This window comes from Strongylocentrotus purpuratus, unplaced genomic scaffold (assembly GCF_000002235.5).
Source record: "Strongylocentrotus purpuratus isolate Spur 01 unplaced genomic scaffold, Spur_5.0 spur5_scaffold_10, whole genome shotgun sequence".
In the NCBI taxonomy this organism is placed as follows: domain Eukaryota; kingdom Metazoa; phylum Echinodermata; class Echinoidea; order Camarodonta; family Strongylocentrotidae; genus Strongylocentrotus; species Strongylocentrotus purpuratus.
The window spans coordinates 11,562,698-11,588,785 of record NW_022145595.1 but is presented as its reverse complement, the minus strand read 5'-3'; the positions used below and the strand labels follow the sequence as shown (position 1 = coordinate 11,588,785).

The 26,088-nt window shown below is 35.8% G+C and overlaps 1 protein-coding gene across 1 annotated transcript; it reads left to right on the top strand.

Annotated features, from left to right (window-relative positions):
- The first annotated feature begins 9,199 nt into the window (after positions 1–9,199).
- On the top strand, positions 9,200–24,300 carry LOC115921849 (muscarinic acetylcholine receptor M3-like). The gene is made up of 2 exons (XM_030980104.1): positions 9,200–10,103; positions 24,206–24,300. The coding sequence occupies exons 1-2, from the start codon at positions 9,200–9,202 to the stop codon at positions 24,298–24,300; spliced, it is 999 nt and encodes a 332-aa protein (XP_030835964.1).
- Positions 24,301–26,088: the final 1,788 nt, after the last annotated feature.

The following is a 26,088-nucleotide window of genomic DNA, read 5'->3' as shown; positions in this document are numbered from 1 at the left end:
TTTTCTGTACCACTTTTTATCCATTTGAGATTTAAACGAGTTGCCCTAAGCTAGCACACCATAGTGCAAATATGGCAAAATTAAAGTTGCGTACAACATACGTAAAATATTCAGTGGGAACACGGATTTCAACTTATAAATTATAGCAGTATTTCTTGACAATAATTTACAAAATTTACTAATATGGTACTCATATTGCTCCGGTTGTCTCATTTTCGCTCGCTGGAACATTGCCAGCACAAACCACTGACCTCTACCTCCTGGACGGATCATCGCCCGGCTTGGACACGTGTAATTGGATAATTTAGACGGAGGTTATCATTTGAAGATCTGAGATTTCTGCTTGGTGTATATAAAGTTAAACAATTAGACAGGTAATTAGGAGCTAGGTGCAATGATTTATAGACATATAAGAGTAACTTAAAAATGATTCGCTGTTGAATTGGAAGCCAGTGAAGGGAATTAATTAATGGTTGAGCTGAATGACTTCTACCGACCTCAAACACAAGACGTGCTGCCCAGTTTTGTAGACGCTGGAGACGGTTTACATGTAACTTTGGAAGAGAGGAAAGAAGTCCATTACAATAATCAAGTCTAGAGAGAATTAAAGACCTTACAGCATGATGACAAGTTGATTGATCAATATATCTACGAATTCGTGATATGTTCCTTAAGTGAAAAGTGACCGTTCTACTAACATTGTTAATATGTGAATTCATACTCATATGAACATCAAAGAATGCGCCCAAGTTTTTAATTGTGTCTGTAGGTTTTACGGAAATATTTCCTATGGTGAGAATTATGTCTGGCAATTTTCTGAAATTGTGTGGTGAAGCAGCAATAAAAAAAACTCTGTCTTACTGTCGTTCAATTTCAACTTGTTAATGGACATCCAATTCTTTATATCACAGATGCAGTTTTGCAGTGACAACAATGGACAATCTAATTCACCACGTATTTTGGGATCAAATGAAACATATAACTGTATATCATCCGCATATACATGGTATGACACATTATGATGCTGAGTAATATCACTAACCGGGAGGGTGTAAATTGTAAAACCAACAGGACCTACTACAGAACCTTGTGGCAGACCAAACTTGGAAATGATAGGCGCAGACAATTCCCCTGCAATGTCTACTTGTGTTGACCAGCCATCGAGATAAGACTGGAACCATTTTAGGGCAGTGCCTTTGATACCAATCCTCGTTGATAAACGAGAGACTAGGATATGATGGTCGATGGTATCAAAGGCTGCTGACAAGTCTAATAATACCACAAGAATTACTTTGTTTGAGTTAAGTGAAAACATAATATCATTCTTCACCTTGATCAAAGCAGTTTCTGTGCTATGTCGGGGTCTATATGCAGACTGAAATGGGTCAGCAAGATTGTTAGCTTCAACATGCTCCATTAGTCTTGAGCAAGCTACTTTCTCAATGAGTTTTCCTACATACGTTAAATTAGACACAGGTCTATAGTTCTTAATATTATTCTTATCCATGGATGCATTTTTCAAGAGAGGTTTAATTACAGCACGATGAGCTCCTTTAGGAAAGATACCAGATGATAAGGAGATATTCACAATATTAGTGAGTACAGGTAGAAGATGATCAATATTCTCTTTCAAGAACCATGTCGGTATAGGATCTAAACGACTAGATTTACTAGGAGATCTTGTAATGATTTTCAAAAGATCACTTTGGGAAACTGGTCTTAAGACTTCAAGCGATGGTATATCATCATTCAAAGTATTATTTAAGTCAGGCAATGGCATAACAGGAAGGTTATCAAGTTGATCACGAATAGTATCAATTTTTTCAACAAAATATTTAGAAAATTGATAACTTAGACGAGCAGCAGAATCATAGAATGGAAGATGATTTGATTTCTTGTTTAAAAGAGAGTTAATAGTACGATAAACATCCTTGCTACTACAAGAAGCTAGTTTATCTTTGAAATAGCTTTCTTTGGCGGTTTCAGTGAGTTCACAGACATATCTCTTTTCTTTCATATACAATTCACGATCCTGATCAGATCTTGATTTCCGCCACTTTCGTTCTGCTCGACGTCGCTCTCGGCGAGCAGTATGAATTGAGTCATTAAACCAAGGCATTCGATTCTTTACAGGTCGAGTCTTAATTGTTGCTGGTGCATATGTGTCTAACAATTCTTCCATTCCAGATTCATACCATTCGAACAAAGGGTCAACATCCACATTGATTGGTTTGGATGATAACAACTCAGTTAGTGAGTTAACAAATTGATTCTTATCGATTTTACGATAGTTGCGAAGAGTTGATACAGTTTGCATAGGTATAGGTTTTGGAAGCTGCAAAGTGAAACACACAATATGATGATCAGACATACATGTTTCATCAATGTAACAATCCTTAAGCAAAGATTTATCAGATTCATCACAGCGGGTAAACACCAAGTCTAAGGTGTGCCCAAGACTATGTGTTGGGCCATTTACACATTGAGCAAAACCAGCAGCAGTTGTTGTTGAAGAGAAATGAATAACATCATTTTTAGAGGGATTATCCCAGTGGACATTAAAATCACCCAGTAAAATTAGCTTTCCTGGAAGAAGAGATACTTCATTTACAAAATCATCAAATTCACTAAGAAAATCTGCATTAGTGAATGATTGTGAATCCATTCATTGGTGATGGGGGTGGCCTATATACAACTATAAAATTGACTGAGTAAGAACTATTAGTGATATGTACGCATTCGAATGTAGAGTAAACTAGATCATCATTTCGCCTAATACGCATCTTAAGTGGAGTTTTAAACAACATAGCAATTCCGCCTCCACGAGTACTAGAGTCACGAGGCTCATTTAGGAAAGTATAACCAGGAGGGGTACACTCACCTATGACAGCATTATCATTTTTGTTTAGCCACGTCTCAGTTAAAATCATTACATCAGTGTCATGTTCACAAATATAATCAACCAGATCAACTGTCTTATTTCTTATAGAATGAGCATTCCAAAGAGAACATGTTATGCCAGACTTTACATTAGGATTATATTGAGAAGGATATATCAAATTGTTCCGATTAGATCCTTGTGACCGATCTTCGTTGGTGTGTCTTGGTCTTCTTCTTCCGGATGTGACCACGGATATCAGTGAAGTTACAGTACAGAGCTGAAGTGTAACGGATATATTTGACTGTTTCTCGTGTCTGATGCTGGCTTTTCCGTAGCCACCTCGAGTCCCTCTGCGTGTTTTATTTCGGTGAATTCCATAAGAATGAATGATGTCGCAAATATCCCGTGGAAGCTGTGCCTTGGAATGTCTCCATTTCAGAAGTTCAGCTGGGGTATACTTGATGTAACGTTGAACTTGATGAGTAGCACGATGAATGGCGGATGTGGAAGAAACACATCCATCTTGCATATGGGGCCCTGGATTTGGATGAACATCTCCGGCATGAAAAAGTTCTAACTGAAAGGAGGCAGTGCAGTTAGAGCTGTATGGTATTCTCCCAATAAACAGAACACTAAAAAGTAACCTCTTTTGGGAGTGTATTTTAAGTGATTTTAAAGTATAGTGCCTTTTGAACTAGATTTAAACGTTATCGACACGTGCCTTCATTTAAACAAAAAAGGTACTCCTGTTCACGTTTTCATCTAACCTAAAAACCACCAGTTTATCACGCGACTGGAGTAACGTGATTCCACTTACCTCTGTAAATCAAGTGTTTATGTCCAAATAACCACTTGACCAAGCAACGGGTTTTTTGTCCGTTATCCGATGGTGGCGATAAATACGTAATTATTTGGTCTTGTAGCACCTTTATCGATTGGTTTCACAGGTTATCCAAGGTTGATGGTAATAATCACGTTACTTACACCGGCTAATCGTCTTATTGTTCTGTCCGTGAATCTCTGGTTATATTAAATTAGTAATTCTGAGGTGTCTTACACACCTCTTTAAATGGTTTCAAAGTTACCATAAATTTCTTGGTTATGATCACGTGGCTCAAGCTGATTACTAATCTAAGCTGTGAATACGTGATATGTAGGTGTGAAAATTAGTAATTATTAAGTGTTTTAAAACACCTTTTTAAATGGTGGTCAAAGTTGCCATAAGTTCCGCGGTGATGATCTCGTGACTCAAACGGATTATTAATCTAAGCTGGGCATACGTGACTTTTAGGTGTGAAAAATTAGTAATTATTAGGTGTCTTAAAACACCTTTTTAAATGGTTTCAAAGTTACCATAACTTTCTTGGTGATGATCACGTAGTTAAAACTGATTTCTAATCTAAGCTGTGAATCCGTGATATTTAGGTGTGAAAAATTAGTAATTATTAGGTGTCTTAAAACACCTATTTAAATGGTAGTCAAAGTTGCCAGCAGTTCCACGGTGATGATCTCGTGACTCAAACGGAATATTAATCTAAGCTGGGCATACGTGACTTTTAGGTGGGAAAAATTAGTTATCATTAGGTGTCTTAAAACACCTATTTAAATGGTAGTCAACGTTGCCAGCAGTTCCGCGGTGATGATCTCGTGACTCAAACGGATTATTGATATATTCCGTGTTTTCCAGGTGTGAAAATGAGTTATTCTTGCGTGTCTTGATGGTTTCACAGTTACCATTTAAGTTCCGTGGTGATAATCCCGTGTCTGTTGGCATATTTCTATGTTCACCAGTTGATAACTGACTGTTGGCATATTTTCATTGCACCAGTTGATAACTGGAGTGTGCATATTTCCAGTTGCATCAGTTGATGACTGAGTGTTGGCATATTTCGAGTTGAACCAGCTGACACCAATTAATTTGCATATTGAATATGGGGTGCGTGCAGATCTATGTTTTTTAAACAATTTATCTGAATTTACAGCATATTTCTTAATTACTGTTGATTTAGTTATATGCAATTCATTTCGAAAATACTACAAATATAAATTACCAGTTATTAGGACATTTCGCTACTTCGTATAAATTACATTTAGTTAAACATGAATAAGGGAAACAATAACTATGACCTAAAATAATTTCAATAAAGTACAAGTATACGATTTTTTTTCTCGATTAATTCAATTATGTAAGTCTACTTATTACCAATGCCTTCACATTGGAAATACAGAGTATTGAAGCACTGTTGCTGTTCAACTGGTTGGAAGTTTTACCAAATGGTTTTAATGGCTCAGCTAGACCAGTTGAATTATAACTGGCCTGGATCAACTGGATCATTTAGCCCATTTCAATTTCCAGGGTTACCAGTTATATGGTTCATCAACTGGACCAGTTGCAACTAGCTTTCTCTTCTGGGATGTTTGCACCCACCCCCCCCCCCCCCACCCCCTCTAATCCCAAACTGCTTCCGGCGCGCCTGGACGTAACTATGGAAGATCCAAGACACGATGTTCAGAAACGGGATGAAAACGTCAATATTTTGGTTCATTTATTGTGTAACATTTGCGTAATTATTGGGTTGAACGCGGGTTACAGTAACATACTTCCTCTTCGACGTAAATTTCACGTGAATAAAGAACATGATCCATCTCAAGTCAGCCTCGTAATATTCACGTGAATTTCACGCAGATATTTTGACTAAAACTATCACTAACGCTTCACGTGTTTCTGTGACGCGATAATTTCGTTTATGAAGAGGTAATTTCATAACCAAACAAACACGGGAGTATTAGGTTTACAAACCATGGTCTCCAAGGTAGGGATAATCACGTTATTATAATGGTGATATTGCAGTGACAATTGCGTGATTTAGTGCACGTATGTTTTAAGTTACCTAGTGCAATAAACGTATTAACACATTTACGTAAATGTCAGGTGTTTGAAGAACGTAACTCTCCTCAAGTCGATACCTTGATATTGACGTGATTTTCACGTGATTTTGTTTATTGGGAGCTCCTTTTTAGAAAGTGCTTTCTGATGAATGTTCCACGATGAAAAGACTGCACAAAAGACTGATCTTTACAATGCACAAAGTCAGTCAGAGAAGTGTATAAACAAAGTACAAATGAATAGACCCCATTGTGCTCAGATTGTAATCCAGATGTTCAGGTTCATCCAGGCAAACACTGTACAATAGATGATGCTACTTACACAGTGATATATAGGAAGAACATGGCAAACCGAATACTGCAAAATCAAATCTATCCAAATACTTTTAGAGCAAGCAAAAAGCATGTGCAACATGCTAGTGCGCTCATCCAATCTGTCTTCAGTTCTCCCCCTCCCGCGCAAAGCGCGGAAGTTTTGGCGTTTCATTAAATTATTAGAGAAAGTAGACGATTCGTTGAACCGTGCTCGACTTAAAAGGGTGCCGAGACTAAGAAAGGGTTGAAAAACGCTGCCTATTCCAGGTAAGACTAGTAAAACTTTCATCAGTTCAATTTTTCCTATGGGGTATGAACAAGATCACCTAATTTGATTGCCATACTAGTTTTTTTCAACCCATTGTTTTTCCTCCAATCTAGGTTTTAGTTGGCTTCCAAAGGTACACGATTAAGAAGAACCAAATATTTTGAAATAGTATTGAAAGAACTCGAGCTTTTAATATTCCACTTGCTTTTGTAAAAAAAAAAATTATTAATAAATTATTGGGCGATGATAACCTAAGAGAGAATAATGCTGTTTAAAAACACGGTTATCGATTGACCGGTGTTGGTGGATGTGATGATGAGGATAACGATTTGTGGTAGTTGTGGTATTGAAGATGATGATGGCGGTAGTTATGATGATTATGGTGGTGATGATGATAATGTTGGTGGTGATTGGTGATGGTGGTAGTAGTGATGATGATGGTGATAATGAATAATCGTAGTAGTGGTAGTGATGATGACGGTGATGGTGGTAGTGATGATGATGAGGATAACGGTTTGTGGTAGTTGTGGTATTGAAGATGATGATGGCGGTAGTAATGATGATTATGGTGGTGATGATGATAATGTTGGTGGTGATTGGTGATGGTGGTAGTAGTGATGATGATGGTGATAATGAATAATCGTAGTAGTGGTAGTGATGATGACGGTGATGGTGGTAGTGATGATGATGAGGATAACGGTTTGTGGTAGTTGTGGTATTGAAGATGATGATGGCGGTAGTTATGATGATTATGGTGGTGATGATGATCATTTTGGTGGTGATTGTTGATGGTGGTAGTAGTGATAATGATGGTGATAATGATGATAATGGTGATAATAATCGTAGTAGTGGTAGTGATGATGACGGTGATGGTGGTAGTGATGATGACGACTCCAATTATGGGGATCCAAATCATCTTAATTTAGAGGATATAAAATGGGTTGAATATTGAATGTATGTAATTTGCAACAGCTTTCATTAGGATCTTTAGATTCTTCTGGGCCCTGTATCATAAAACTTTTGTTAAAATCAATATTAACAAGTGTCACATTCATACAAAAAATTTGCTCACAGCAAATCAAATGCTTCGATATTACCAACTTGTAACAGTTATTGTAACTTGTTATCATTATTATTTTTATTTATCTATTATTTATTCATTTATTCATTTATTCATGTATTTATACGGCGTTTTTAATACATAGAAGAAAAAAAAACATACAATTGATTGAACAAAATATGGCAACACTTTCATGGACACTGGTGTTCCAGAGCGAGCGCCTGGAAAGGTTAAGCTCCACTTAATAATCATGGCCCCGAGGCCCTCCTTCCTATAACTGGTACAGTGCACAAGTATCTAACAATTTATTTTAAAATTGACAACATAAAATATATTTATAAATGTAATGCTTCCTGGGAGAAATTGCAATTGCCGCTGGTTCCAAGACTTTTTGTGACTTGTTTTTCATTCGCAGATCGATCATATTTACTGGGTGTAAGCCACAAATATGTGAACACAAACAAATATATTACAAAAGATGGGAGATTTAAATACAATACAAATACATTAAATACATGAGAATCATAACATAATACTGTCACAGAGGGTAGTCCTGGGTAGTGTTTCACAAAGACTAAGACCGACTTTAAGTTGGACCTAAATATGACAGGCCATTCATGCCACTGGTTGCTCTCACCATTGGTCTCTCAATTATGATCTTTAGATAATATTTTTTCCTTCAATAATGAATTATCAAAAAAAACTCAATGCAATAGATGTGTGACCATGATGTGTACGTCCCTTGAGAGACGATGGCCAGTATTTAAAGGTAAAGACCAGTTTTGGAAACGCCCCCCTCTCAAAAAAATGAAATGAAAGCTCTTATTACCAATCATGTGAAAGAATATGTTTTGACTAATACATGATGATAAAAAAATTGCCGGGAAACCGCCTACTAATTGATATATTTGGTAAATTAGTTTATCTATTGGGACCAAATAGATAATACGAACCTGTCGCGCACATGTGCGTAGTCCCATATACATCTTTCCGTGTACAGTGCTTGTAACTTTACGAAGACTGGGCCAAATTTCTTATCATTTTGATGATTCCAGAACGTTGCTGTGCACACCAATACTTGTATGCTAGATGATCAACCTTTTCTGATCGATTCCACGACGTTTCTTTCATAATGCAATCGCATGACCAGAACTGGTCTTTATCTTTAAAACGGTGACAGCAAACAGTGGCATGAACAGCCTGCCATAGTTAAGTTCAACTTATAGTCAATCTTTGTTTTTTAAACACCCCCCTCCCCTGTTTTTTCCCCTTTCTTCTACATATGTCTCAGTGGTGTGCGCACCGGCTCGCACCCTTCAAATATGTACAATAGAATTACGCACGAGTTTTTGATTTCTGGTACGTTAGATGAGTTCGCGCACGCACTCATCAAATGTAAATATTAAAAACGACAAGAATCTGGTCCACATGAGGAGCAGAGGTAGGAGCCACTTCTATGAGCACGCGCTCTAATATTGATCACAAGTTTAATTTTATGAAACGGGGCCGTGCTCTCGATCGTGTTTTTTTAGCGCAAGGTTTTAGCACAAGATTGGCCCATACATATTCAATAAAATCGTATTCAGAACTGAGCATGCGTAATTTGTTCTCCTTTAAATCTTGTCTCGCACCTCCAACGGTGAAAGATACAGAAGTGAAATCTTGTTCCTAAAAAAGCTATAAAAATAGACTGTTAAGGAACAAGATTGCCAAGATACGAAAGTAACTTGATATTGTCAGCTAATTGTGTGAATCATATTAGTCTACAAGCAAGGGAATGAATTCTACCATGTCTGGCGTACTGCGTACAACGGGAGCTCCAAACTGGCTGACCAATTTGAGTACTTTGGTTTCGTTTACGGAAGGCGTCGATGACATCGTCCCGTCGAGTCCCTACTCTCCCGACGTTGTTATAATATTATCGGTCATCGTAGGAGTAATCATCTTCATAACCGTCGTCGGTAATCTTCTCGTCGTCGCGGCGTTTTGTACGACTCCAAAACTCCGCACTTACAACAACTATTTCATCCTGGGTCTCGCCATCGCCGACCTGCTTGTTGGAGCGATCGACATGCCCCTGTTCGCCATCGTCATCATCATGGGACGATGGCCGTTTGGCGAGGTCTTCTGCGACATCTTCACCTTTCTCGATCACGCTTTAACTCATATCAGTATGCTCCTCGTCACCTTAATCAGCCTCGATCGTTGCGTCGCTGTCTCCGCTCCCTTTTGGCATCGTCAACACTGGCGACGACGCTCCCGTGCGATCCTCATCATAGCTATTGGCTACATTATCCCCGTCATCATCTGGCTGCCAACGACGACTCTTTGGCAGATCATCAACGGGAACGAACAGCGACCCTTTCCCAAAGACGTCTGCGCACCTTTGTACTTTCAAAGCGTCGTTGCTGGGTTCCTTGTCCCCGTCGCTTACTTCGTCATCCCGTTCGTTTCAACCGCCGTTCTCTGCGCCAGAATCTACATCGTCATCAAGAAATTCTACAAGGGACGGAAGCAGCTGAGACTTGCATTGGGGATCATGCAGCCGACTACCTCTGTAGAGCCACCGAATCACCTCGGAACTCGTGAACGAACGACATCGCTTTCCGTCTCTACGAAGACGGATGATGTTGGTAAGGAAGAGAACGCCAAAGACAACAAAAAGAAAGAAATTGGTACAGAGAGCATGAAAGGTATGTTGACAAGGTGTTAATGTTTAACTTACTCTGTTCACATTGATGTAGATTTTATATGTATTGTAATTTATAGGTTTATTTGTAATTTCTTGTCTTTTTAATATGTAATTGTTTATCAATGTATTTTAATTGTTATAGCGCTTAGAGACTTCGGTGGTAAGCGCTTTATAAGCACCATTGTTATTATCATTCATTATTATAGATTGTAAAGACATTGAAATTATCAGCCATTTAAGAATCAAAAGGAATACCCCGTGTGTTATAGCCAAAGGAAAATAAATGTTTAAAATGTATTAATATTATTGTGAGTGAGGAGTTCCACTCTTATCAGGTAAAATAAAAATTTACATTTTATTGGTGTCGACCCTTCATTAAAGGTTGGGTGGAAGGGGCAAACCCCACCTTCACGTCCCACCCCCAGTGTTATTTAGGGTACGCGTATGCATGTTCCCTTCTTTTGGAAACACCCCCTAAGTCCGTGTGTGTAAAGTCAATACGGGCCGATTTTGTGTGTGTTACGAGCCGGACTTTGCTGCGTAAAAAGTACCCCTTTACGAGGGCGCGTTGTGTAATTACTTGAAAAAATTCAAAATGTAACAATGATGAAATAATTTAAATAAGTGGCTTTCGCTCGGCGTATAACATAAAAATCATTACAAAATGTGAGACTTTAATTGACAATTGAAAACTGAATGTTGTCATGAAGGTATAGATGACACGTTTTTATATGGCATTCTAGGGGTATGAGACTCAATACTCACTTTTCAATAGGTCCAATGAAGGGCGTGTATCTGATAAATCTTTCATCTGGAAAATGCATTCCAGGGTGCAAACGGGTTAGAAGCCAAAAAAATATACAATAATTCACTCATTAAAAAAAAACAAGACATTGTATAACTTAGATAATTGAATCGCGATAGTAATCAGTTGAAAACAGTTTGCTTGAATGAATAAGGGAAAGAAAACAAACAAAATGAAGAACAGTAATAAATTGCAAAAGGGCTCCCTTGCTTTAAGAATGTCCGCCTATCTTTATTAATGATCGTCACTGTTTAAATACATCCTGATATTTTGACCCAGAATAAACACATTGTATCCAGAATAAACAACCTTGCATAACCGGCATTTCACTGTATTGCGCAGCATTCCAAGTTTTTAATCATGGGACTATACTTCCTACCTGAAATGAATAGTAAGAAATGCAACCAACCGAAGTAATTTCAAAACTGTTTTGGCGAGCAGACATAAATGGTGATATCAGTCTTATAGATTTGCAGGAGATGTAAAGACAGGGACGGAGATAATGGTAAATTTATACTTTAAAAAACTACCCTTTTCTGTCAAGGAGCAATTGAAAGGGCAAGCCAACCCAGTCCAAAAGCAGAAACACAAGATAAACAGAATGGTGAAAGTTAGAAGAAAAAAATCAGACCAATAATAAAAGAAAAACATTTAAATGATTGAAATATGATATCACTAAATGTCAAGTTAACAGTCCGTATCAGTGAATTGTGACGTGGTCGAGTATAACTCTCCCGTTTGTCGTGTAAAAACATAAAGATACATTTCTGTTTTTTCTCTTAAGTGCTTTCTCACATAGGGCACTATTCAAAATATACAGTGGATAGCATACAGTATTGTAATAAAGCGAAAGCGAAAAGACCCTCCTGAGTTATCAAGGTTTTACCATTCATTGTTGTAGTCATTTTGTGTGTTGGAACAAACGGGAATGTGTCCGCCACAGAGACATTACCGACTCAGCCTAGAGTGACAACACATTTTTTTTTATAATTCATAACCTTCTTATTTTTCGTCCGATTTCATTCAAACTTTCACCAGTTTGCTTTCCTCTAGAGAATTATGTTATCATGGTTGGGATTTCCCTTTAAAGGTACTATGTCCCATTTGCAGGCCAAAAAAATTAAAAGGTTAAATTCCAACGGCATTTGAAAGATAATACTAATTTTTGGAACTTCCCTAAAAAAAAGGGGGAGGGGGGCTTGAAAATTTCATGAAGTGGTAAAACAAGGAGTATTAGTTGTCGAATCGACATAAGAGCTATAGAGCCAATAAGTAATAGTCTGATTTTCAGACTACGCAAATATTCAATCAGTTTAATTTTGGTTATTACAGGAAGTTATTAATGGTTATAAAGGGTTATTAATGTAGACAAATGCTCATGTACCCTTTACAGCTCATTTTATAGATGTTATTACCGAAGAAGAAAAAAAGCCTGTCAGTCACTCAATAGTGTCAGACAGTGAAGTCTAGCAAGTGAACGGATTTCCTTGCATAATTTGAATATGAGGACACGGCTAACGTTTAAATTTCACAGATAGGACATACATGACATATTCACAATTCCTGCAAAGTTCTACAGAATTTGATGTTGGCTGCAAAAGGGACATAGTACCTTTAATGACTGTTATGAAATTATAAAGTTGTCCCGACTAAACTGTCCCTGATCTGTTGGTTCATGGGTTTCAGAGTCGTATGTGCCTGGAGGGAAAAAAGTGACCCTCGTGCCTCTCCGGTGCTTCGACAAAGGCTCCGGCTACATTTATTGAAAGTTTTAATTAGTCAAAATTATCGAGAAGGGTTAGGGTTGAATCGTGTTTTAGGTCAAATTTATGTTTAAGCTTGGGGTTAGGTTTTGAGTAAGGTTAAATGCAATGGATATTTTTTTTTTATGAATTACCGCGGAGTAAATTTTCCAGCGGCTCTTGGATTGAGTTAATTCGGACAAAAAGAATTAAAAAGGGGAGATGTAGGGAAAACCACCGCTGTATTGCCTTCGTTTTTAATTTACTAATTATTATCAAATATTGTCTATTCAGCTGGAGCATTTTAACATCGTTGACCCATCTGTTTAATTAAATAAATAGAAAGTCAGAAGTAAAAGAATAAAATAACAACAAAACACGCGCTTTGAAAAATCGATTACAAATTTAACAAAAGGCAAAAGAACCTATATTGGTCGTGCCACCAAATATTATATTTCATCTAAAACTTATCTTCCTCAGGCGTGCGTATCTTGACTTTCATTGTCTCTGCGATGTGCATTGCCTGGTTTCCATCAATCATCGTTACCGTGATGTCACCTCTTTGCCAAACATGTGTGCCAAGTATCGTCTATTCGGTGAGTAAAGATACATTTGTTGCCATGGTAACCGATTGATAATTGAGTTTTAGCTCGCGCGCTGATCCGCTCAAGATTATTACTTAATTAAATTTAGGTCACTTTCCATGTATATGTATTTTTTCTTTCTCGTAAAGTATTTTATAATGAGGAAAGAACTCCATGGTTTAGCTGCTTAAGGAGGAGGTTGAGTTCTGGGAAGAGGTGACAAATAATTTGTGAGCGTTATCATTGTATTATGCAAGTGTGGAAGAACATCAGAGAAAAAAAGCTACCCTGAAAAGCATGGCTCTTCAAATGCCTTAAAGGTAATACAAAGTTTTGGGAAATTTTGAAAATTGGGTGGATCGTGATTCTAACAATTTTTGATATATTTGGATGCCCCTGTGGATGTATTATAAGCACTAGAAAATTTAGCCCCTAAAACAATTCTGCTTTTGAGAAAAATTGAATATAAAAATTTACCGGTGCTCCCGGTAATTGTTGATTAATTTCAAAAAGCGCATACGGCTGTACAATGGTAGCTGCGACCATGAAACTCTCAGAATATGTAGTTGTGATATATAATTTTCAAACGGGAACAGCTAATCGGTCGATTTTAGTCAAAAACATTGTTTATAGCTTAATTAATTTTTTGACCTTGAGAGGGAGCTATACATCATAAAGAGTTTATTATTTACAATTTCATAACTTTAGACTCGATTTCAGCCGCGAAAACGATCACTAAATATTGTAGGATCGCATATGCTCCCAATATGTTCATTTGAACCAAATTCATGACCCCATACCAAAACTTTGTATTACCTTTAATATTCTAAAAATGGCATGTAACATTATACAATCGGGACGGATTTTTATGCCACATGTTTTTGTAATCACATCGTTCTGTGACCAGTGCTTGTGACTTTACCAAGACTGGGCAAAATTTCGTATCATTTTGATGATTCCAGAACCTTGCAGTACACACCAATACGTATATGCTAGATTATCGACCTTTTCTGATCGATTCCACAACGTTTCTTTCACAATGCAATCGGATGACCAGAACTCAACTTTATCTCTAAAGATATCCTGTCGGGTTTGAACGGGCGGGACTACCCTGACTTTAGAGAAAGCTTTAGTAAATAAATAATAGAATAGACGAAAGAAAACGCTTTGCCAAAAGAAAAAAAATGTGTATACATAGAAGTTATGCTGATCGCCTCCCATCGATTGATATATGGCGCATTTTGTTGTTGCCAGATTGCCTTTAAAAAAAAGGCATGAATCATGTTGCTACCCACTGTAATCGTACTAGCCAAATTCTGTGTAAAATTGCTTCAGAACCTATCTGCTTCACTCTAAGTTTACCAAGGGGTAGTTCAAACCAGTTAAAAACAGTATGGCAGAAATAAGTATAAGTATAAGTATAATAATTTACTGTCTTTTACAGGAAATTTGTTTTCCACTGGTTACAGAGTATTACAATACAAATATATAAATGAAATATTACAGGACAGTGATAAACATAAACATTATGATAAACATACAAAATGAATGAGATAATATGTGAGTAAGCCACGGTATATATGGTGGTTATAGAGGTAATATCAGATTCCATTTTACAAAATATGAAGCTAAATTATTTAATTTTCATTGATTATTCCATAGTAAATCTTAAAAAGATAATAAATACATAAATTATTATTATTATTATTATTATTATTATTATTATTATTATTATTGTTATTATTATTATTATTATTATTATTATTATTATAATTATTATAATCGATTATCAGTTTCAGTAGTATAATTAATACCGGCATCGTTATAATTGTTAAGTTTATTGATGACACATAGATTGTAGTTACTGGCTCAAACGTTGGTAGATAGTTGGATGCAGTGTTCATGGCATATACATTTATATTGATACATTACATGGTAGGTTCATAGTAATCAAACACGTTTTGCTTTGGAATTGAAAAGATGAATAGAGTCGGGGATAAAGGATCTTCGGAAACGTGCACGTTGGGTTCGTGGTGTGCACAGGCGTATTCCAGATCTGTTATAATTGAAGTGCTCATTCAGTGGGTGCGAGGGGTCATGCATTATTTGTTTTACTTTAGAAAAGGCATTTTTCAGATACAGATCTTTTATGGATGTTAGATCGGCTCCTGTGATACGTTTTGCTGCCTTTCTGGGACGTTCGAATAGTTTCTTGGCAGCAACTTTAGCGTTTGCATAATAGCAAATTAGGTTGAAGGTTAGGACACTCTGAATTAGGGACTTAAAGAACAGTTCTATCAACTTACTATCTACTCTATTCTTAAGTTTTTTCATTACCCTAATAAAGTAAAATCTCTGGTTGGCTTTCTTTTGGATGAAGAGAAACTAGATATTAGAGAAGACAAACATAGATAAACATGTGAAGAAGTTGTCGTAAGCTTACCACACAATGATAAACAAAAATTGCAAAGTGCTGAATGAAGAAGGCTCCACTTTAATACTTCAAAACAAATATTCAGAAAACAGTCACGCACAAACAAGAAAGTTTGCGACACGGAAAGGATAGACGTCTTCTCGGTGAGGCATTGGGAGACTGAGAGACTGAGAGACATAGAGACTGAAAGAGAGTGTGGGATAGAGAGAGAGAGAGAGAGATTTTGGTTCAATTTTGTTAACACTATTCAATTTCATTGTAGATCAACCATTATGAGTTTCTGAGTTTTTTTACGTGTTGATGTTTTGAAACCGAATAAATAAAAATAAAATAAATAAAGGAGGAGGAGAAAGAGAAGGTTTTAAGAAAACTAAGAGTTTTCTTGCTTTTCTCGCTTTCTTAGAGTCTTCCTTCAATTTCAATTCATTTTCAATTTATTTATTTTCCATCTTTAAAAAGAACCAATATAACATAGTATTGACACATTGTATTAAAATAACAATATAAACATAAACATGGAGGTATACCCTTAATAAGCAGGTTGCTTGTAGTCAAGGCCCCGGTATACAATATAAAATGTATAACTTTGTTAGAGAAATATCTAAACATTTGAGAAAATTATAAAACAGCAAAAATTAAATATAAATTAGGAAATTGTGATCGTCTTAACAGCTACTATAAATAGACAGATACAGGTACACGTCCACACACAGACATACAAACACCCTAGCAAACACACACTAGCATACACACACAATAAGATAGATGAGATAGAGCAAAATATCATAGGGAAGGAATACATAGAGAGAAGGAGAAAGAGAAAGAGAAAGAGAGAGAGAGAGAGAAAGAGAGGGGGAGTCAGTATTACAGAAGAAAATAATTAGAATGAGTACGCATGGTGAAAAGAAAAGAGAAAGGGAAAATTGTAGGAGTGGAGAGAGCTCATGAAATAGGAGAAGAAAATTGGAATTCATTAATACATTTTATATATCTACTTAGCACGTATTAATATTGGTGAGATACAGTCTTTTTATAGAAAATTTGAATTTTGAAAGAGTTGAGCTATGTTGAATACTGTGATCAAGGCTGTTCCACAATTTAATATATTTTACACGGAATGATTTTGAGGCCATGGAAGTGGAAACCTTAGGTTGATGAAATAGTTTACATTGGCGAGTGTTGTAATTATGTACAGATGAATTAAGGGTGAACATATTTTCAAGTATTTTTGGTAAAAATCCAGACTGGTATTTATACATAAAAATAAGAGAGTTCATAGAAATTAATTCAGAGATTGGTAAAATATTAATTTTCTTAAATAATGGCATACTCGGACAGTAATATGGGGATGATGTAATCAGTCTAATTGCTTTTTTCTGAAGTATTATTAATCTAGAAAGATGGCTTTTGAAAGTATGACCCCATACTGAGCTACAGTATGTTAGGTGAGGCAAGATTAAACTATAATACTAGAAATTGAATTCGTCATGGTGACGAATTAGGTGGTCTGTTTTCAATTTTATGATTGAAAAGTCAAAAAAGAAAAAAAAAAAAAAAAATTGTTGGAGACGCCCGGACTCGAACCAGGGACCTCGAGGTCGGAAGTCAAGCGCGTTACCGATATACCAAAACATTTCCCATAGAGAATACACGTAAACGGAAAATGAAATTCTCAAATCCCACTTTGCAAGTGAAATATGAGCATGATCCCGTCATCTAATCGAGAAATAAATGGCACACTTGTGATAGCTTATTGTCTCAGCTACAACATACTCAAAGCTCAGCGTAAACAAAGATAAAACGACAGAGATATTGCTCGCGACAGACGAGAATGTAGAATCCAGTTTTGAGAAAAAGTCATGTCCCATAGAGAATACACGCAAAATGTGAAAAATTGACATGCCTCCTTTAATCGCGAAAATACGCCATGATGCCCTTGTCAAAATGAAATATCGTGGTGACTGCATTTGTAGACAATATTCTCAGGTAGAACATATCAAAATTTGGAAGAAAATTAATCAATATTTACAAAGATACAATCAATTTTCCAAAAATATGATGACGTCATAATATGCAAATTGAAATTTTGAGTTCGGAGGCCATTATGATGACGTCATGAGTCAATTGAGGGTCAAATGAGACATGGAATCATATCTCCAACTCATGCTTTTTCTAACCATGATATAAAAGTTGGGGTCAATGGACTATCTGAAGAGCTATTATGATTTTTAAAATGGGATGTTTTTGATCAAATTTGCATTATATTGCCCATAGCAGCACGCGCGGATTTTGAACTTTGACGCGCGCTCACGGCCTTATGAAAGGTCAAGGGTGACTGAAAAAAAATGTAAATTGTCATTTACGGTAAGAGGAATCTAAATCATGTAAAAATTTTGAATTTGACCTTTTCCGCGCGCTATGAGCGCGCGCAACGCGCGCGGGGACACTTACGGACGGAAAATTTTGAAATGCTTAAAATGACCTGATTCGTACTCTCCTTTAATAGTTAAGTGATTTTGAGCATTTGTAAATTTTGACGCACGCGTACGTGCGCGTCGTGACCTTTATGTGACCTTTGATGAACATGACCTGTTGACCCTTGACCTGAAGTATATGTGATATGAATATGAATGACCTTTGCTTATGCATCACGAAGATATGATGGATAACGTGATTTCACAAAATGGCGCCTGGATGACGTCACGATGACCTGATGACCTTGAAAATGTTCCTGTCACGTATCATGACAATGACCTATGACTGTGTCAAAATTGAAAGAAATTAACACAACCGATCTTGAGTTAATCGATAAACAAAAAACGGGAAGAAATAAAAATAAAGAATAATAAATAAATAAATAAATAAATAAAGAAAGAAAATTCTGACGAAAACAATAGGTGGTCTGTTGACAACAGACCACCTAATAAAGTGACGAGTATGTTTTGTGGTAATATGAATTTGAGCCTTGATATGATTCCTATACATCTTGATACTTTAGTACAGATACTACTAATATGCGGTTTCCATGAGAGAAATTCGTTGACTGTAATACCTAAAAATTGTACATTATCCACACGTGATATATCATGACCACCAATAGTAAAATTATTAAGATCATTCGGGACCCTCCTATTCCTCGTTCTGAAAATCATAAACTTTGTTTTGTCAAAATTCAATGAGAGTTTGTTGCAACAGGACAAATCATATAAATTATTAACTTCTTTATTAGTAACGGACATTAAATTATAGATATTCTTTTGAGAAGTTAAGATGCACGTGTCATCAGCAAATAATGAATAGCGAAATAATTTGGAAGATTGTGTTATATCATTTATATAAACAAGGAACAGGAGGGGCCCAAGTACAGAGCCTTGTGGAATTCCATATTTAGTAAGTTTACGTTGAGATTGGACACCATTGACCACAACATACTGATACCTATTATTCAAATAATTTTTAAACCAATCTAAAGCTAGCCCTCTAACACCATATGCATTTAGTTTACGTATGAGTATGTTGTGGTCAATGGTGTCAAAGGCTTTTGACAGATCCATAAATAATCCAATACAGTAATTGCCTTCGTCGATTTGTTGTGATATAAAATTTGCAATATTTAATACACCCATAGAAGTTGAAAATTTTTCACCGAAACCAAATTTTTCAGGTATGAGGATGTCATTAATTTGAAGGTAGGAATACAATCTTTTATGAACAACTTTTTCTAAAATTTTGGGGAAAAAATGGTAACAATGATATAGGTCTGTAGTTTTCCAAATTTTGAGGGTTTTTCTTTTTGTACACAGGTATAATCTTGGAAACTTTGAGTCTGTCAGGTATAATCCCTTGTGATAGAGATTTATTAAATATTATACAAAGCTGAGCAACAATTAAATGAATAGAGTCCTTAAGAACGTTGGGGGCCATATCATCAGACCCACTTGCTTTAGATGATTTCATAGAAGAAACAATTTTTAGAATTTCATATACAGATGTAGGTTTTAGGAATAGAGAAGAGTAGCTCCTATCAACAGGCATGAAGTCACGAAATATATATGAGAAGAGGTAGGTATATCCTGAGAAATTTTGTCAGCAATATTGACAAAATAATGGTTAAAGGAATCTGAGATAACATGAGGTGAGGAAAGCTGAACATTTTCATGATACATTTTCGCAGGAATATTTTGACGCCTTTTCCCTAAAAGTCCATTGATATTAATCCAAGTTTTTTTCATGTCACCTTTTATCTTATGAAACATAATATACAAATATTTCTTTTTAGAAGATCTTATAGTAGCAGTAAGTGAGTTTTTATGTTTTACATATTTTCTCTTACTTACAGATTTTTTCAAGTATTTATGATATAATTTCTGTTTGACATGAATTGATTTTGATATACCAGTTGTAATCCATGGTCTTTTACACTTCAATTTAGAGTTACGCCTCTGAACAATAGGGAAACATTCATTATACAAATTGGATAATATATGAATAAATAAGTCATATGATTTGTTTGCATCTATAGTATTTTGAACTGGAGTCCAATCAACATTCAAGAGTTTGTATTTAAATTGTAAAAGTTGATTATTATTAATAAGTCTACCATTGGGGTGGTGTTGACACTTGCATATTCAATAATCTGTGTATTGTTCACACACCATACTGGGAAGTGGTCTGATATATCAGAATAAATTAGACCGCTCTGTAAGTCGTTGTGTAAGCAATTAGTAAAAAATATTATCGATAAGTGTAGCTGTATTTGGGGTAATACGTGATGGTTTTGTGATCAGAGGAAACATGTAGTGTGAATACATTGTATTTAAGAAATCATACGTTTTAGTATCACTAGAATAATTTAGGAGATTTATATTAAAGACCCCAAGTAAGTAACTTTCTTTTTTTTTCATTACACAACTTGTGCAAATAATAGGCAATTGTCTCAGTAAATTCAGTTATATCAGTGCTGGGGGACCGATACACACAGCCTATAACAATCGTTTTCTTTTTTTTCTTGTGGTAATTCAATAAATACAGTTTCGCAGTATGATGTACTTTTACAAAGTTCTGATCGAATTGCAAATTCAAAAGAATTATTGATATAAATGGCAACACCACCACCATATTTTCCAGATCTGTCAGTATTGACAAGCGAATAACCATCCAATGCAAACATATTATCAACAGTATTTTCTCTGAACCAGGTTTCAGCTATTCCTATAGCTGTAAATGCATGATTCAAACTTGTCAATAACAACTGTAACTCATCAAAATTTCTCGGGAGACTTCGAGCATTTACATTTAAAATTGAAAAACTTTGGTTTGAGTTCTAAAACTTCGATTTAAATTTATCTGGGAACAAGTATTTACAGTTACGTTCTGGAAAATAGTCATCAGATTCGGATTGAAAGGTAGTATCAACTAAGATATTGTCAGAATTGGTGAGATCATTGTCCATTTCAAAAGGGTTTACTGATAGACATTGTAGTCTTTCAATATCTATATTTTGATTCAGTTTAAAGTAACTATATAGATTCCAGAGAAATTCATTGTCTGATAAACAGTTGTTAAATGGGAATATCTCAGCATTACACTGGGTACAGAAAGATGCATGTGTAGATATTTGAAAACATGAGTTAAAGTGAGCTTTACATAGCTTGCAATAATTAACCATTTCACAATGTAAGAAAAAAGACAAAAGAAAAGTATAACAACAATATCAAAATCACACACGAGCAGTGGAAATCACACACAGTCACACACAAAACACACAATAACTGTTAATAGTTTGTACAGTATGAATATTAAAATTTTCAAAAAGTTCAAAAAGTTCCAAAGAAAGATGCATGTGGAATACCAGGAAAAGCATCTTCACATCATGGTGCATGCAGTAAATTGATATCCAAGGTACTCAATCTTGGATTGATTTTTTTTAAAGTCGATTGTGCAAAATTCAGAGAGAGTTCAGTTGATCAAGTGAGCTTATCAACTTCTTCATTGGTTTACTTCCTGTTGTCTTGACTGCTGCTTCGTTCATTCTCCCCTATCGTAGCATGGCAATTGATACATTTTGTTTAGTCTCACAAGGCCTCGTTTAAGAAGAAAAAAAAAGGAAAGAGAAAAGTAACGATTTCTTCCAGCGAAGTATTTTTTTGCGTTGTAAATTTTCTAAAACCAAAGTTAACCGTAGTACTATATTAACTATAATAGGAAACTTATCTTTCACCAAGCCACAGATCTGTCGTTCAGTTATCGATGTTTTTATTCATGGGGCAAGGCGATGGTTTGATAAATTGAAAAAAAAATCATTTCTATGCCGAGTGAAAGATCCAACGCCCACGACAATTCGCCCGGAAAAATATTCTTGAATACATTTTCGATTGATTTTTTTTGTGGCACATCCATTTATGATCTTTTCAACATGTTCAAGGATGGTATCCGCTAAAGATGGAATCTGCTTCTAAATGCCAAAAAATAACAATTTCAAATATTATCAAGCAAGCATCAGAATCCAATACATACATGCTAACTTTGTCATCAGTTCTACGTTTCACGGAGAGAGTGTTTTATTGTTCAATAAACCTTGTGCTATATTAAAACTGTTAACATTTTTCTTCTTCTCATATATGGTATTGTTACTAACTTATTCTTGCGATCTCTTCAAAGCATTTGCTTTTCATAATCTAGATATATCTGATTGTGATACTAGATTCATAAAAAAAATTGATAAATTGATGTTGATACCTTCAAGAAACAAGACACAGGCAGTGCCTCATCTTAAGCCTTTTTTTTTCATTGCCCTGGGGAATTATGTCCACGGCAAACAGGACATGGTTTCGTATAAACGGGTCTCATCAAAAGAATCCTGAGTACCGTTGCTTTCTCACTAAAACGTTTTTGAGAAAAGGCAGCAGAAGCTATAATATAGTTCAAATATTCCATAAAGAATTATACTTTTTGTTCTCAGGCTTGAAAATGTCTTTCCAGTTTCAGACTGCAAATTTTGATATTTTTTTTTAAATAAAAAAAGCTCAGTCTAAATATCGAAAGTTTGAAGACTTGCTCTTCCGTCACAACTTATTTTCTTTTTAGATAACCCGTGTTAATTTTGTCAGCCATTTATGATACGAGATATTTGACTTTTATTTCAAAATTAATCCATAGATGTAAAGGCTTGAATATGTAATGTAATTTATTTTTCTCCAAATGTTGAATTATTATAATTACAGTGACGCAAAAATTCATGCCTTTTTTTCTGGAATACGAATTATAGTACAGTTGGGATTGGCATTAATTCCTCATTCCCTCTATTTTCAAAGACTATACTAAAATTAACTATCCTTTTGGGCCTATAACTCTCAAGCATAGTTTTTATTATATTTTTGATCAATGAAAATCATGTTCAGTAATTCGTCAACATAGCATCATGCGACAAAACATAACATTGCTATGATGTAACCGTGACTTCATCCATGGTATAGTACACTATACCATGGCACTATACCATGGATGACGTCGTATATATTCGATCGATCAAGATCAATGTGCTATCGGTCGCGGTAGCGGTATTGTCGTCTGTGCTGCTCTCACTGCACTCTACACTACTTCAGTGACATTTAACATGATTATTATTATTGTTATGAAGGTTGGTTTGAAAAATATAAAACAAATATATCATGCACTTTTTCAAGCCACTAGTTAACATTTTGGATTCCTCGGCGACAGAAATGGCACTATTTTCTTCGTGGCTACGCCCCTCAGAAAATAGTGCTTTTCCTGCCACCTCGATCCATAATTTCAACTAGAGCCTCTCAGTGCATGGTAAATTTGTTTACTATATGACCCTCCACAATTCAATCTTTTGTTAAGTTCAGTCTTTTTATAATTAAATGCATGCAAACAAATCTATATAATGTCGTAACTTCTGTTTGTCCCTGTTAATATAATTCATGTTTATTTCTACCATTTAATTTATGAAACCATATGGTTGGAATACTCCCAAGGTAGTGGAGATGGTGCTCATTGTTCGTGAATGAATCCGATTCGGTAATAACAACATTTTTTAAGCGCTTAGAGACGGTATTTATTACTGAGCGCTACACACACATCCAGGGGGTGTTTCACAAAGATTTTAAGTCGAACTTAACTCCATTATCGACTTAAAAATTATGGAGAGCATTTGTAGCCTTAAAATAAAATATATTCAAAAGCAAAATTTCAAGTATTTTAGACTTTTCATAAATTCTTCATCAAGAACATGAAATCTCCCATGATAATAGAAAATATGAATGATATGAATCAACATTTCATGCCTTTTGAAATAACTTTTACACAATATTTGCAAAGTTGCTAACGGCTTTCCATAACTGTTAAGCCCAACTTAGACATAAGTTCAACTTAGGGTCTTTGTGAAACACCCCCCCCCCCCCTGATCATTATCCTTATGCTTCACCCTCATTCCTGCACTCTCTCTTGACACGCAGGTGGTGATATTTTGGGGCTATATGAACAGCCTGATCAACCCGATTTGTTACGCTCTTGCAGACGAGGCGTTCAAGGATGGATTCATACGGATCCTGAGCCTCAGATGTCTCCAGGGTAACAGGAACCTGCTGTCTCTTAGAGCCGGCGACTTCTAGACAGATCTACCCTTTCGATTTTTATTTTCTTCGGGAGCGGGGAAGGAGGGTGTGGGGGTGCTCAAGGACCGTTGTATAAAAATCTGGACTTTCAGAACGGTGATAGAAATTTGCCTTTTTTATAGAGCGAGTAGTAGCAAGACCAGTAATTTTAGATATAGGCATCGATAGGCGTGTATGTGTGTGTGTGTGTGTGCATGTAGGGGTGTAGTGGTGCGTGTGTGCGTGCGTGCGTATTTTGGAAAAAGGTGTGAATTCATACTTGATTTTTGATGTATTTTTCTATAGTTTACATTTTGAGTTTTTAATTTTCTTGATGAAAGATAAAAATCAAATGTACCATGCACTTTCTTCGAGACACCTGTAAATTACGTTCTGAGGTCATATTTATTACAGTTTTAAACAGTTTCATTCACCAGCATGTTGTAAACACTTTAAATGTAAATACCAAAAAAAATGATGGACCTATATTGATGCTAGCTAAAAATTTCAATATGGTTGTTATATAATGATATTTTACATGTGATTGTTATTTGTTTTACTTTTTATTACAGCTTAAATTAAATCATAAGATTTTTTATATTTGATTATATGGATAGTCCCATATCTTATATCTGATATCTATCCAAACTCACAGAACGAGTGGCTTTCTAACGTCTTCGCACATATCTTATTAAAACATAATTTAATTGATAATTTTCAATCTGCCTACCGCCCACACCATAGTATGGAAACGCTGCTAACTAATCCTGTGGACAGTATCCTCTCTGAAATGGATAAAGGTAACATTACTTTTCTTGTGCTACTTGATATGTCAAGTGCTTTCAACACTATTGACCACACAATACTTGTTAAGAAACTACAGTCTCTTAGGGGTAACAGGCACTGCGTTGCAGTGGTTTTCATCATACATTCATAAAAGAACCCAGTATGTCTCTGTAAATAACTCTTAATCCGACAAAACTTATCTTTCATATGGTGTGCCACAAGGGTCTGTTGGTGGCCCGTTAATGTTTTCTGTCTACCTTGAGTCAATTAGTACAATAATTAGAAAGCATAATATAAAATATCATTGTTACGCTGATGACATTCAACTTTCATTTCTGTACATCCTTCCTCAGATGCAATTGCCGATGCTAGGAGAACTTTAGAAGCCTGTATTCATGACATGAAAGGCTGGATGGATTCCAACGGTCTTAAAATAAATGAAAATAAACCTGAGTTTATCATGTTGGGCTCTAAGAATTCTTTACTGAGAGCAAATCAACCTCATTTAAGCTTGCATGTAGGTGGCGAAGTTCTAAAGCCAGCCTCAAAGGTCCGTAACCTCGGTGTGATATTTGACAATAATATGTCATTTATTGAACATGTATCTAGCACATCAAAGTCTGTGAGATATCAACTGCGGAACCTTGTTGGGTTCATACGAAAATCTCTGACTCAAAAGCATGTGAACAATTAATCCATGCTTTAATCTCATCTCGCTTAGATTGTTGTAATTCTATTCAATTTGGACTCACAAAACAGCAGCAAGACAGACTGCAATCCCTCCAAAATTCCAGTGCAAGACTCCTTACTTTCACACCAAGAATGTCTTCTATTACGCCTATATTACGCTCTCTTCACTGGCTACCTGTCCAGAAAAAGGTCCACATCAAAATTATGTTACTTGTTTATCGGGCTCTCCCTGGAATTTCGGCGCAGTATATTAAAGACTCACTACACCCCTACAATCCAACTCGTACCTTAAGATCTGGAAGTGATAATTTGCTGCAAATTCCCCGTACC